The sequence below is a fragment of the Crocuta crocuta genome, unplaced genomic scaffold, assembly GCF_008692635.1.
Source record: "Crocuta crocuta isolate KB4526 unplaced genomic scaffold, BGI_CrCroc_1.0 scaffold28, whole genome shotgun sequence".
Classification (NCBI taxonomy): Eukaryota; Metazoa; Chordata; class Mammalia; order Carnivora; family Hyaenidae; genus Crocuta; species Crocuta crocuta.
In genome coordinates, this window is record NW_027533256.1 from 10392685 (window position 1) to 10406827 (window position 14143).

General features: G+C 39.3%; 1 protein-coding gene across 2 annotated transcripts in view; it reads right to left on the bottom strand.

Annotated features, from left to right (window-relative positions):
- The window catches only part of PARG (poly(ADP-ribose) glycohydrolase), a 127219-nt gene extending 113094 nt beyond the window's left edge, over positions 1 to 14125 (bottom strand). The window contains exons 1-4 of one of the 2 annotated variants that reach the window (XM_077746424.1): positions 14084 to 14125; positions 7244 to 7310; positions 5638 to 6624; positions 4088 to 4275 (exon numbers count right to left, since the gene is read on the bottom strand). In XM_077746424.1, the coding sequence (XP_077602550.1) occupies positions 4088 to 4275; positions 5638 to 6624; positions 7244 to 7281 (1213 nt within the window). In that variant the 5' untranslated portion in view covers positions 7282 to 7310; positions 14084 to 14125. Of the gene's footprint in view, positions 1 to 4087; positions 4276 to 5637; positions 6625 to 7243; positions 7311 to 13652 lie in introns of both variants that reach the window. The other variant, XM_077746423.1, reaches the window with a different exon arrangement.
- Between the last annotated feature and the right edge of the window lie 18 nt (positions 14126 to 14143).

The following is a 14143-nucleotide window of genomic DNA, read 5'->3' on the forward strand; positions in this document are numbered from 1 at the left end:
TCAATAATTATGCTAAAAGTATTTTCAACTCCAGATGAAGGACTGAAAGGTAATTTTGTAAAGATATTCCATGTAATCAGAGGTGACAGAACAGGTACCAGTCCAGCTCCATAGACAGAGGAACATATCGTATATAGGAAAGTATGCTTGCATGTGTGCATCTGTATGTGCATATGTGTGTATGTTTGTGTGCCTGCATGTGTGTTTTCATGTCTTTGAAGATAATCAAGCACCCAATGACATGCCCCTGCAATTTCAGATTGGCTTACATTTCTTTTTTAATGTTTATTTTGAGAGAGAGAGAACGCATTCAAATATGCGCTCGAATGGGGGAGGGGCATAGATCGAGGGAGAGAGAGAATCCCAAGCAGTTTCGGAGCTGGGGATCAATTTCACAAACCACAAGATCATAACCTGAGCTGAAATCAAGAGTTGATGCTTGGCCACCTGAGCCAATCAGGCACTTCGAGATTACCTTACATTTCTAACTGTATCAGTTTTATTACTTTAAACTTTGTAACTATTAATATCTGGCATCTTAGAAATGTAACTAGAGCTATTTATTTAATAACTACTAATTATACATATATCATATTACCATATTCAGAAAAAAGAATCTAGAAGATAATACACCTAAACTCTGAAACAGGACTAAGAAAGACTTGGATTTTGAGTTATATACTATCATCACATGAGAGCTGCATCTTTCAAATGACCTTGCACTACTTTTGTAATAAAAATGAACTTTTTTAAAGATTTTAAAAACTCAAAGGTTATTGAATATCTAAAAATATACAATAATTACAGAGATTAAATAATGATGGTACAGGATGCTTTGGGTTTTCTTTATGGGCAGTGGCAGAAAGAAAGGCAGTAAGGTCAAAATACCACTTACCTCCCCCATCAACCTCTTCTCTAAATTTTCTACCAGTAACCTCTTGTCAGTCACCCAGGCTTTTCTTAATTTTACTTGCATTTTCCCTCATCACCCATATTTAAGCATTCACCATATCCTATCAATTTTACCTCAAACAAAGCAAATATCTATTTTCTCTTTTTTATTTCCACATTACCCTCAGTGATTTTCAAACTTTTTAAAATAGCACAGCTCAGGGCGCCTGGGTGGCTTAGTCGGTTAAGCGTCTGACTTTCGCTTAGGTCATGATCTCGCGGTTCGTGGGTTCGAGCCCCGCGTCGGGCTCTGTGCTGACTGCCAGCTCAGAGCCTGGAGCCTGTTTCAGAGTCTATGTCTCCCTCTCTCTCTGACCCTCCCCTGCTCATGCTGTCTCTCTCTCTCTCTCTCTCCTAGAAATAAATAAAAATATTAAAAAAAAAAAATAGCACAGCTCTTTTTCCCCATAAGAAATCTGGCATGAAAAAAAAAAAGAAATCTGACATGAAACCATATTTAAATCAAATAAAACTATCATAATTTTTATAATAACTTTTACTTATTCTAGCATCAATAAATGAAATTGAGACTAAGAAATACAAAATTTGAAATTGGAAGTTAGGGATGACAGCTAAAGCTTATATCAACCTACTACTTAATTTACACTTAAATTTTGTACAGAGTATTAGGAAAATCCTACTCACTAACCTAAATAGTTTAAATGGTAATGTTTTTTAAACTGTTATTTTGAAGTTTAAGGAAATTCTTTAGTTAGACAGCAGTGTTTATAAGAGAACCTCGAGGCTATAGTCCACACTAAAATGAGTTCTCTTAGTAAAATATGCTGGTTAAAATATTTAAGCATTTTCAAATTTGAGTGTATTTGTCAGTTCCTTCATTACAGGTTTTTCAGTTAAAACTATAATTTTGAAAAAACATGTGTCAAATTTCCTAAGAACCCCTGAACCACTTTAAAGCAGCACAATTTAATAATTATAGTCTCCTTACTTTTCATCTCTTATCTGCTAGCTTATTTTCTGTAGCTACTTTTTTGAAAAAACAACTTTAGTGAGGTAGATAAAGTTTACCCATTTTCAGTGCTCCTAACATCTCTTATTGTTTCCAATGGATTCTCACTTCCATTTTCCTTACACATAGCTGTCTGATTAATCCTGCTGCAGAAATAACTATTGTGTACACAAACCTTTTATCAATTTGAAATACCTACAACTCAAGTCCAGTTCCCGGCACTTGAATCGCTCTATGATATGGTCCCAAACCACTTTTCAAGTCTTGTCTTCCACCATTCTCCATCCAAATTCTAAGCTCTAACAAACCAATTATTTTCCATGTCCAAAACAAACAGTTTTTCAACTACACAGTGCCTTTATTTAAAAAAAAAAATTCTTTTAATTTTTTTAATGTTTATTTTGAGAGAGAGAGAGAGAGAGAGAGAGAGAGAGCGCAAGTGGGGGAGGAGCAGAGAGAGAGGAAGACACAGAATCTGAAGTAGGCTCCAGGCTCCAACCTATCAGCACAGAGCCTGACACAGGACATGAACTCATAAACTGTGAGATCATGACCTGAGCTGAAGTCAGATGCTTAACCAATTGAGCATTCCAGGTGCCCCCCTCCTTTTTAAAAAATTTTTTTAATGATTATTTATTTTTGAGAGAGAGAGAGGAGGGGCAGAGAGAGTGGGACACAGAACATGTAGCAGGCTCTAGGCTCTGAGCTGTCAGTACAGAGCCTGATGCTGGGCTCAAACTTACAAACTGCAAGATCATAACCTGAGCTGAAGTTTGGTGCTTAACCAACTGCACCACCCAGACGCCCCACTACATAGCCCTTTCTTATAAAGATTATGTATCTGTTTTGGAAATCTCTTGACTTACTAACCCCCCATCAGAAATGTCTGCTCATCATTTAGAGCTCAGTTCGAACCCCATACACAACGTGTTCAATGTTACTTCCATCTATAACCATAAAAAAGAATTCTATACTTCAAAATATCTAATCACATCTAGACTAAGTTGTACAATAGCAGGGATTTTTTAGGTAGTTCCTGTGAAATCTAACACAGAGACTAAAAAGTGAGATGACTATTTAAAACAACCCAGTGAGCAACAGAAATCTAAAACTGGATTATGAAGATAGTTGCCTAACTCAGTAAATTACCTATCACTGTATTGAGTGAGCACTTAAGATGGGTAAACTTTAACTACCTCAATAAAGTTGTTTCTTCAAAACAGAAGCTACAGAAAGTAAAAAGAGGGTACCAGGGATTAGTGAGAAATGGAAAGTTATTGTTTAGCAGGTACAGTTTCTGTGTGGGATAATGAAAAATTTCTAGACGTGAACAGTGGTACCTGTACAATATTGTGAATGTACTTGATGCCGTGGAAATGTACACTAAAAAATGGCTAAAATGGTAAACTGTATATTATGTATACTTAACCACAATTTTATTTTTTTTTTATTTTTGAGAGAAAGTGTGTGAATGCATGAGTGGGGGAGGGGCATAACAAGAGGGAGACACACAATCTGAAGCAGGCTCCAGGCTCTGACCTGTCAGCACAGAGCCAAACATGGGGCTCAAATCCACAAATTGCAAGATCATGACCAAAGTTGGGCGCTTAACCAGCTGAGCCACCCAGGCACCCCTATCCACAATTTTATAAAATGAGGTTGGTTTTAGACATGTTGAGCTTGACGCCCCTCTGGAACAGTGATGGTGATGCCTAAAAGAATCTAGAGCTCAGAAAAGAGGGCAAAACTGGAAAATAATTTGAGGATACTGAACCATCCACAATTTTGAACTTTAGGGATTAACCCATTAGGGCCTACCCACTACCTGACACATAGTGGGTGCTCAACAAATATTGTCAATTGAATTTAAAACAAAAAGAAAGAAAAGAATCCAGTGACTTTTTAAAAAAATACTGAAAAAGTCAATTTCCTTATCACCCGACAATGATTCCTCTTATGGACGTATTAAGTACTGCATTAAGTAAGCTATCGTTAATATTTCTCCAAATACACAAGTACTCCAAATACACACCGAGTACTTCTTCGTACTCTACATATGCAGAAAAGAGAAACAGTCTCTGTGCCTTGGCTTGTTTTTCACATTAATAAGTATTGTAATAAATCAAGACTGAAGAGTCTTCTCTCCTTAGAGGTAAGAGGAAATACCTACCCGAATAGTTACTGTATGATTAGCAGATGGTCTCAAGAGGGGCAGCCGGATCCCACACCGAGGCATTCTTCTCATTTCCTCAATAGGAGTTCCAAGCCATTTCTTATCTGGAGAAAGGTGAGGTGGTACGTATTTAGGCATCTTCCTTTCTGTCCTTTGATGCTTGATTTCACATTGTTCTTTTCTAAGGCCAAAACAAATGTATTCAGTCACAAATCTGCCTACTATTTAAATTTCCTTAGATATACAAGTACAAAGCTTACGCAGAAATGTTGTTTAAACCGTGCCAGACTTGCTGTCTCTCCTTGGTATTTACAATCAAAAGAAAAACTTATAAAACATAGTAAAACTGAAGAGCTTATTTTCAAGTCTACGGAAGGAACTTAAAAAAATGTTTTTTCAGTGTTTATTTTTTTGAAAGAGAAACAGAGCACAAGCAGGGAGGGGCAGAGAGAGAGGGAGACACAGAATCTGAAGCAGGCTCCAGGCTCTGAGCTGTCAGCACACTCAGAACTCATGAACTGTGAAATCATGACCTGAGCCAAAGTCCTGCTTAACCAACTGAGCCATCCAGGTGCCCCAGAAATTTCTAAACACATAAAATCACCTTCCAAAAAAAAAAAAGGACCATGTAAGAGTATGAGCACTGCCAAACATGGTTCATAGTGTCAGCTACTTCTCAGGTCTCTAGTCAACAATTTTCAACAAAGTGAGCTTACTGTGGCACACGTGATAGAAAATACCACAAATCATGGAGAGTAAGCTCTAAGATTCCATATGGAGTAAATGCAAAAATGTAAGCTTTGTAATCAGACAGACTGGGATTTAAATCTCAGCACTACCACCCACAAGTTATAATTTCAGTAATTCTCTAACTCAAATCTCAGTTTTCTCATTTCTGAAGTGAGTACAATATCACCTGCCTGCATATCAGAGCATTAGAGGAGAAAATGCAGTATACAATAGCCAAGAAAAATGGCTAAATAAAGAGAAGCTACTTCAACCTCATATTTTTAAACTCTGATGATCCCCACAAATTTTAGAAGGAAGATCATGAAACCAAAAAAATCCAATTAACAGTATTATTTACTTCTTGTTTTCTGTCTCTGGTCTTTTTGAATCTAGGTTTAATTTAGCATTAACATGGGGCACCTGGCTGGGTTCAGTCAGTTAAGTGCGAGACTTTGGCTCAGGTCATGATGTCAAGGTTTGTGAGTTCAAGCCCCACATCAGGCTCTGTGCTGACAGCTCAGAGCCTGAAGCCTGCTTCAGATTCTGTGTCTCCTTCTCTTTCTGCCTCTTCCCTGATCCCACACTGTCTCTCTCTCTCTCTCAAAAATAAACATTTTTTTAAAATTACAAATTTATCATAAACAGTTAAAAAGAAACCAACTATTTCTTTGCTTCAGTCTAATCCATAACTCTGTTAAACCCCCCTTACCAACTATTTCTTTGCTTCAGTCTAAACTATAACTCTGTTAAACCCCCCTTACAAAATTATAAATTGGATTACACTACTGGAGATACTCTTGTGGAAAAAAATTACCTTTTATCTTCCACTTTAGGCAGTCTCATGAAATGATCTGTGATTTTAGAATCCTTTTTTCCATGTTGCTTGGAATTCCTGCATTCTACATTCAGGCTAGAAGTACTTCCAGATGGTTTGGCATTTAAATCATTCATTCCACTGCGAGTCTCTCCTCCTTCAAACTGAAAATGTAATTGAATTTCACTTCCTTTAGAAGAGGACTGTTTCCTCAATTCAGTGTCGGCTTCTCTTGCTTGGAACCTTGAAGGTTTACTAGCTGTTTGGGAGGAATTGCTATCTTCTTGCTCATCAAAACCTGGACTTGTCTCTTCATCTGCTTCTGAGTCCTGACAACTATTTTTGGAATTATCTACATCCATTGGTGACTCGGGTTCACTTTCTTTCTCAAATGGAGGAGAATTTCCTAAGCTACTCTCTTGTCTACTTAATTTGTTGGCATTTTTCAGTCCAGTACTAACATCCTCAGAGCCGATGTCTGACAAGGGACTCTCTGGCACCACATCTATCTCTTCCGGCTGACAACCTGCACAGTCTTCTATAGGGTGGCAAGACTTGCTGCACTTCTGGTGGCTTCTGGCTTCTCTGACTTGTTCATCTTCTGTGGTATGCTTTGCATTTGCCAACTTTACAGGTGTCAAAAATTGCTGGTTATCTCTACTTTCTTCACTATCTGTGTCACTGTGATCATCGTTTCGGGGTGACTGATCAACGTTAGCATTACTGAACTGCTCTGGTACCAGAGTTACTGTCGAAGGTTCACTTTCCAAAAGCCGCTCCATATGTTTCCCTTCATTTTGCCACTTACCCATAGCTGCAGTCTGATGCTGGTTCAAATATTGTGTACTTTTCTCAACAGGTGATTTATCAAGACTTAGCTGAGAAACATTTTCTAACTTTTCCATATTATGTTGATAAAAGTTATCTTTTTGTACAGAGCTCATCATGGATTCTAGTCTTGTATTATTGTTTTCTTTACTGTGCAAACTACAACAAAATACAAAGAACTAATGAGGCAATAGAACTTGTGATACAATAGAAAGAATTTATTTTAAAAAATCACTTATCCAACCACACTACCACAGCATCACAGCAATAATTAAACTACTTGTGACTACCTAAACACAGAGCATGCTCTTTCATGACTCCATGACTTGGTACATATGTCTATAATGCCCTTTCCCCAACTCTTGCCTGGGAAACACCTGCTCTTCCTCTAAATGTTAAACTTCACTCACTTCCGGGCAGGCCTTCCTGCAAAGGTAAAGCTGATTGTTTGTCCTACATACTAACCACTACTGTTATCTGTTTATACAAGACAGTAAAGTTCTATTTATCACACTATGTAATAATCGTGTGTTTTTGCATATGCCACCACCACTATACTCTAAGTATCTTAGAGACAGAGACTATTCCTCTTTCATCTCTGTATTTCAAGTATATATGACAGTCCCTGGGACATTAGACTCTAAAACATTATTATTTATAAACTGAAAGAATGAGTAAGTATAGATAACAAAAAATGGAAAAGGAAAAAAAGCATGAAGCAAGATAAAACATTCATATATCATGCTATTCATTTCTCTGTATAGGCATGTTTCTATACCTTTCTGATTCAGTTGTCTTGATTCCTTTAGTGTCCATCCAACTGGTAATAGTCTTTTGTTTGAAAACTGTAGGGGATAAAAAAAGACACACACACACACCATAACAATTATGTATATGCATACATGCCTTCAAAGAGAAAATACCTAGAGCAGCCATTTATACATGTAAGCCATTGTGCTAGGTTCTGTGGGTTAAACAAAGATTAATCATTCCTGCCACACTCAAGCAATGGAAGATAAGACAGAATTATAACACAAATGCATTTGGCATAGAATGGAAAGCGACATGCCCCTAAAAGAGCTGGTATGGACTAATGGATGAGAATACAGGCTCTGGAATCAAACCACTAGGATTCAAATCCTAGTTCTTCCACTGGATTCCTATGCAACTTTGTGAGGAATCATTTTTCTGTGTCTCAGGTTCCTTATTTGTAAACATGCAAATTAACAGTACCTCTCCTGGGGTTATTATGAGGTTTAAATTAAATAACATGCAAAATGTTTAAGGTGCGATCTGGTATATGATCAGTAAATGTTAGTTCTTAACTACCTTAGTATTAAATGAGATCCTGATAAGGAATTAACGTATTTCTGAGAAAAGGCTACTTTAGGGAACTAGAATAGGCAGAACAATCTGATAAATAGGGGTTGAATTGTGCCTTGAAGAATAAACGTGTAGTCACAAGAAAGGGAAATCATAACCAAGGGCATCAATGGCAGGGAAATACAAAGAAATCAACAGAAAATGTGACTGAAAAGTCAACTAGGACCATATCATAGAAGTTCTTGAACGACCCACAAAGAGGTATGAAAAAGTGTCAAGTCACACTTAGAGCTGTAATTCCAGAATTCAAATCTAAAAAGCTCCCAGTCCTGCATGATACACAGCCTGTAGGTCAAATCTGAAGGGGCAAGAAGGAGGTACCTATTGATAGAAACCAGCAAGGAAGCTAGTTAATGGTATAAATCAGAGGTTCCCAAACCATCTGAATCATTAAGGAGCAGGTAATTAAAGGATCCCAGGGCCAGACCCCAGGCCTACTGAATCAATTTGTATGTGTGATGATGGAGTCAACAAGGGAACTGGAATCTGTTTTTTTGTTTTTCTTTTTCCAAAAAGTGACTTAGATAATCAGCACCTAATCTCCAGCAAGTTGGAGAACTAATGGCCAAAGGCCGAAACTAGTCCTTGTGAGAATAGAGAATAAAAATTGAGAAATGAGAGTCATTATAGACTTCATAATGACAGAAGTTAAAGGTGACACTAAGCTTTAAGTTTGAGAAACTTGTAAGATAGTTACAGCATTAAGTAAAAATGTAGAATATAAGACAACTAGATTTAGGGGAAAATATGATTTGGTCAATTGTGAACATACTAAATTTGAGATGCTAAAGAGCTAACTAGATACAAAATGATCAGCAGACAAGAGCAAAAGTCAAAGTGATAGCTCAGTAGAGGAAACGCAAAACAAATAAATGCAAACCACAGTTTACCTAAGCATTAGAAATAAGCATGTTTTCAAAATTAATTGTACTATGGATTAAATGTACGTAATATTTTAGTATAAGAAAATATAAAATCTTAAACATTCTCAACTATTCCCCAAACTGCAATGTAAGAGTCTAGGCACCTTAAGTCATAGACTTATTCTTATTTGCTTAGGTCTTCTCAAATACCGTAACGTGAGCAAAACAGATGCTATCCCAAATATATAAAATTAACAGCTTTATCACTGCATTTGAGTCCCATATAATTCATTCCTTACATAAAATACTAACATTCCAACTAAAATTCTTTGACCAGCATTTTATTTTTAATTTTTTTAATGTTTTATTTATTTCTGAGAGACAGAGAGAGAGAGGAAAAGAGAGAGAGAGAGAGCTGGAGCAGGGGAGGGTCAGAGAGAGAGGGAGATACAGAATCTGGAACAGGCTCCAGGCTCTGAGCTGGCTGTCAGCACAGAGCCCAACGCGGGGCTCGAACCCACGAACTGCGAGATCATGACCTGAGCCGAAGCCAGACACTTAACCAACTGAGCCACCCAGGCGCCCCTGATCAGCACTTTAAAAATAGTTTCACAAAAAGTATATTTGATATTTCTTGTTAAATACCCCTATTTTAGTGATTTCATTAAGTTAGTACTACAGAAAATCAGGCTTCAGACAAAAAATTGGTTTCAATCAGAAGAGGATGAACCACTTGATTCAGACATCTTCTATAGTTCCATCTTTATTTAATTTCATTATAACAAACACAAGTATAGAAAATCCTCAAATTACTAACCAGCAGGGAGCCAAAAATTGACTTTTTGAGTCAGTGTAGAATTTAAAACACCTTTTGGAGCACCTGGGTGGCTCAGCCGGTTAAGCATCCAACTCCTGACTTTGGCTTAGGTCATGATCTCATGGTTTGTGAGATCAAGACCCGTGTAAGGCTCTGTGCTGACACAGCAGAGCCTGTTTGGGTTTCTCTCTCTCTCCTTCTCTCTCCTGCTCTCTTTCTCTCTCAAAATAAATAAATACTAAAAAAACAAAACAAAAAACCCCCACATCTTTCTCCACAAATATAAGGATTAATTGATATGCAATGGCTAGGCTCCTATAATAGACATAAAGCATAGCATTATAAAGACAGTGTACAGAACTGAAAGACTGCATACATCATTTTATAAGAAACTATGAAGTGTTCTCCTACAGCTCTGACCTGAGAACATGTTCTCTCTCCAGTTTCAAGTTTCCTAGTATAATTCCTGAAGCTTGAGAACAGGATAAAAGAGGAGCTAGAGGCGACGAACCGGTATTTCCTGATAATAAAAGATTCCTCAGTCCTTCTGAGAGCCCTACTTCTCTTTTCCATACCAGTATGTTGCAAAACATTACAGGACTGCTTCAGAGTTTTATCCCTTATTACTGAAATGAGCATAAAATTATGCTTCCCACATTACCTGGGAATTTCTTTCTTTTCACTAGAAATAATCACAGCAACCAAAAAGGAGGGCAATAGGAAGTAATGAAAAAGATACAAGATCTGGAGTCAAGATCTTGGACTGAGATCTTTACTCAGTCACTTACTGGTACTTCACTTCTTTGAATTTCACTTCTATTTCCTCACCTATAACATAGGATTAACAATAAATATGTACTTCAAGGCTTATGTAGATCAATGAGAGAAAATACTAAGTGTTCAGTCTCACAAAGTAGAAACTCAACAAATGTATATTCTCCCAACACTTCCACCCAATGTCTTTTTCACTGAGATCAGTAGTCCTCCAACTTTATTCTGACTTCATGCCATTTACACTTAATCTCATAACATCACTCAGTAATCAGTGTATTTCAGTGTTCAATTAGTAAATCAATTAGATGCTACACACACAGGCAATAGACACAAAATGCTTTGAAATTCACCTGCATTTCCAAGGAACACCTCAAAAGTGTCTACTTTAGCAGCAGCAAGATAAAGTATAGGAAGAAAGGGTGTGGTGAGGCCAACAAGTGATGGACAGTGGGAGTTTTGAGATGAGGAAAGAGGTCTGAAGACGCTTTTAACAGCACTGAGGCTAAAGGAATGATCTAAGAGAAGGGGGACAAACCAGCTCCAGTACCTCCATAACCACCACCACCCATCACTGACCTACACTTGGACCAAGCCTGGAGCAGGGAGAGAAGCTCTAGGTAGTTTTAAAAGGCAGAAAACGGGAGTTCCCATCAGAATGTGAATAGCATCCTGAGTTCTGCCTATATACAAATTTGCAGCTTTCAATCAATAGAATATGCCCAGGAAGGTAAATAACACAAAATTTAAAGATGTTGAATGAACATATGTTTCCCTTTCTCATCTACTTCTCCTAGGATGACTGTGTATTAAAATTTTAAATACCAAGTTCCTAAAGAATTCCAAATTTGAAACAATAGTTTTTATTTAGACTTTGAATGGTTGTTAATTGGCGTCCTGTGCCCCCTATAGACATATTAACATGTAATAAAGTACAGCCCACATTTTAATTTGATTCCTCTTCTGCAGGAATCTGAATAAGAAGATTCAATGAAGAGGACTGACTGCCTCCCTCCAGTTGCAACTAACTCTTCCACCTTTATAGGCAAATCAGTCTCTCCTGTATGTCAGATACAGTACTTGGAGGTCACCCTCAGTTGCCCCTCCCCTCCACTCTCCATCACCAAGTTCCCTGACATTTTCCTAAATCTTAAATCCATTCCTTCCTTTCCATCTTCAAAATAGCACCAATATCAAAAAAACAGGTACATTTTTTTGGACAAGTGCATTTGTTTCCTATAACTCGTCTCCTGGTCTAGTCTTGACTTTCTCTAACCCAGTGTTACACAAACTACAATGGACTTTTTTAACAAAATACATAAAACATAAGAATGCATCATATATAACAGTACTATTTCATGAAACCTGTTAATAATAAATATGGCATATTCACCCAGTTGATAGATTTCCTTATGTTTGTACCAGGTGAAATTTATACAGTGGACTGCAGTCAGAGAAGTCCAAAGGCCATTAAGGCCATCTTTTCTGAAATACTAACCAAATGTTATCTCCCTTCTTAAAAGCTTTTTAGTGGCTCTCCATTAACCACAGAATAGTCTAAACTTCTTGAAATGGCACTAAAGTTTGTCCATAATAAGCTCTGCCCCTCTTCCTGGCCTCATCTTCTGCCACTCCTGTCATTCTGTGCTCCAGTCCTACTACCTTTGCACATGCTGTCCCTCTGCCTATTTAATTCTTTCTCTCCTTGATCTATACAGCAAATCCTGCTCATCCTTCAATATTTAGTTCATGTGTACTCTCCACTGCCTCTAAGTCCTGAGAAAACTAAGTTTACATAATTCACCTGAAGACTGCCTGATCGCTGTCCAGCCTCTTACACCGTTGACCAATGCATCCTTTTGGAAATGCTCTTTTCCTGCAGGACACAACAAAAGCCAAGCTTTTTTCCTACTTTTCTGGCTATTTATCTTAAATGACGGTGTTCCTAAAGCCTCTGTCCTAGGTTGCCTTTATTTTCTCTACATGCTGTATATGGTCTGATCTACTTCCATAGCACCGATCATCACATGTATGCCAAGAATCCCCAAATCTGTATTTCCAGCACAGATACATTTCTTATGAGATAAAAACCACATATCCCATTCTCTCTGAATCCATCCACTTCTCCCCTTTCCTGCTGCCCACAACCAAGTATAAACTATAAACCATCATTATTTCCATCTAGAGTAACTCCTTTAGTCTTGGGCCTGCACTTCTGCTCCCTTTCAATCCATTCTTCATTTTCTACACATCAGCCAGAGACCTTTAAAAAAAAATGTGTGTGTGTGCACATGCACACATGTGTGTAACATCACTCCACAACTAAAAATCCATTAAAAGCTTCTGGTTGCCTTCAGAGAGAAAGTTCAAACCCTTTAGCATTGCCTGTATGTCCCAGTATGATCTGATCTTTGCCTACCTCTCTGCAGCCCCATCTCTCACTATTCTCCCGAGTTGATGCATGCATCAGCTGTACTTCAGGAATGCTTCCTTACTTCCTCTTTCTAGCTAACTCTTCATCATTCTTCAGTCCTCAAAATAAGCATTTTGTCTTCTGGGAGAATATCTGTGATCCCACAGACTGGATTAAGCACTTCTGACTCTTGGGGTGCCTGGGTGGCTCAGTTGGTTAAGCATTTGACTTCCGCTCAGGTCATGATCTTATGGTGCATTTTTTCCAGCCCTGCACTGGGCTCTGTGCTGACAGCTCAGAGCTTGAGCCTGCTTCAGATTCTGTGTCTCCCTCTCTCTGTCCCTCCCCGCTCTCAAAAATAAACATTTTTTTAAAGTACTTTTGATTCCTAACATAACCATATGTCCCTGACCTATCAGCACAACCATTACATATTATGTGGCCTTTTGTAATTGTCTATCTCTCCTGATAGATTCTTAGGACCTGAAGACAGCCCAAGTTCAACGGTGTACGCCAGAGACAAGTACAATGCCTGCTAATACTAATAGCCCTGCACCCCCGAGGATATAGACTCTGAATCAAGAGAAATTGTGACCTTTTTTTGTAGCTTTCTTTCCGTCTAGAGGCTGAAGCTTCACACAGCCAATTAGACCTCCTTAACAACTAAAGCAATTTCTCAGTCAAACCTGAGGAAAGCAAATAGGTGGAGTCTGCCATTTTCGGCCGTGAGTGACTGCTCATCAGGATTTCTCACCCCACCAATCGCAACCGGGAAAAAGTGGCCGCATTCCCCTACTAGTGGCCTTAGTGGCTGGGCAAGAGGGCCTCAGAGTAGTGCACACAAGACCAGAAAGGGGACGACTGGAGTTCCTGGGTCCTCAGAGACCAAAAAGAGGTTTGGGCCAAAAGGAAGGACAAAGATCTTTATTTCCCCACGTACCAAGCGAGGTGGCGCTGCCTCTGTGCGGTCCCGCCCGCCCCGGGACGCAGCCTGACGAGGACGGTAGGACCCTGAACTGCACGGGAGCGTCCTTGGGATCGAGAACGCGCCTCTGCCTGCCGGGGAAACTCCGGGCGTCCGAGGCGGCCGGCGGAGAAGTTGCAGCGGCGCCCCAGCGGGGTCGCTTGGTGCAGGGCTCACAGCCGGGGCCCGCACTCATGCTTGGGACCCGCAGCGCACAGTCCCCGGGCCGGCCCGGGCGGAGAGCCTCATTCACTAACCCTGAGGGGCACGGACTGCGCCTCCTCCTCGGCGCCTCCCGGCACCATTCCCTCTCTGCCGCTGCCTGCTTCTGCAGTTGCTGCTCCGCTGGCCTCCCGAGCCAAGCCCTAGCCAGTCGCCTGCCTTCCCTCTTCCACAGGCACCCCCACCTGCCACAGGATGCGCCGCTTTGATTCTGGCTTGGTTCACTTTCCCACCACCGGAAGACT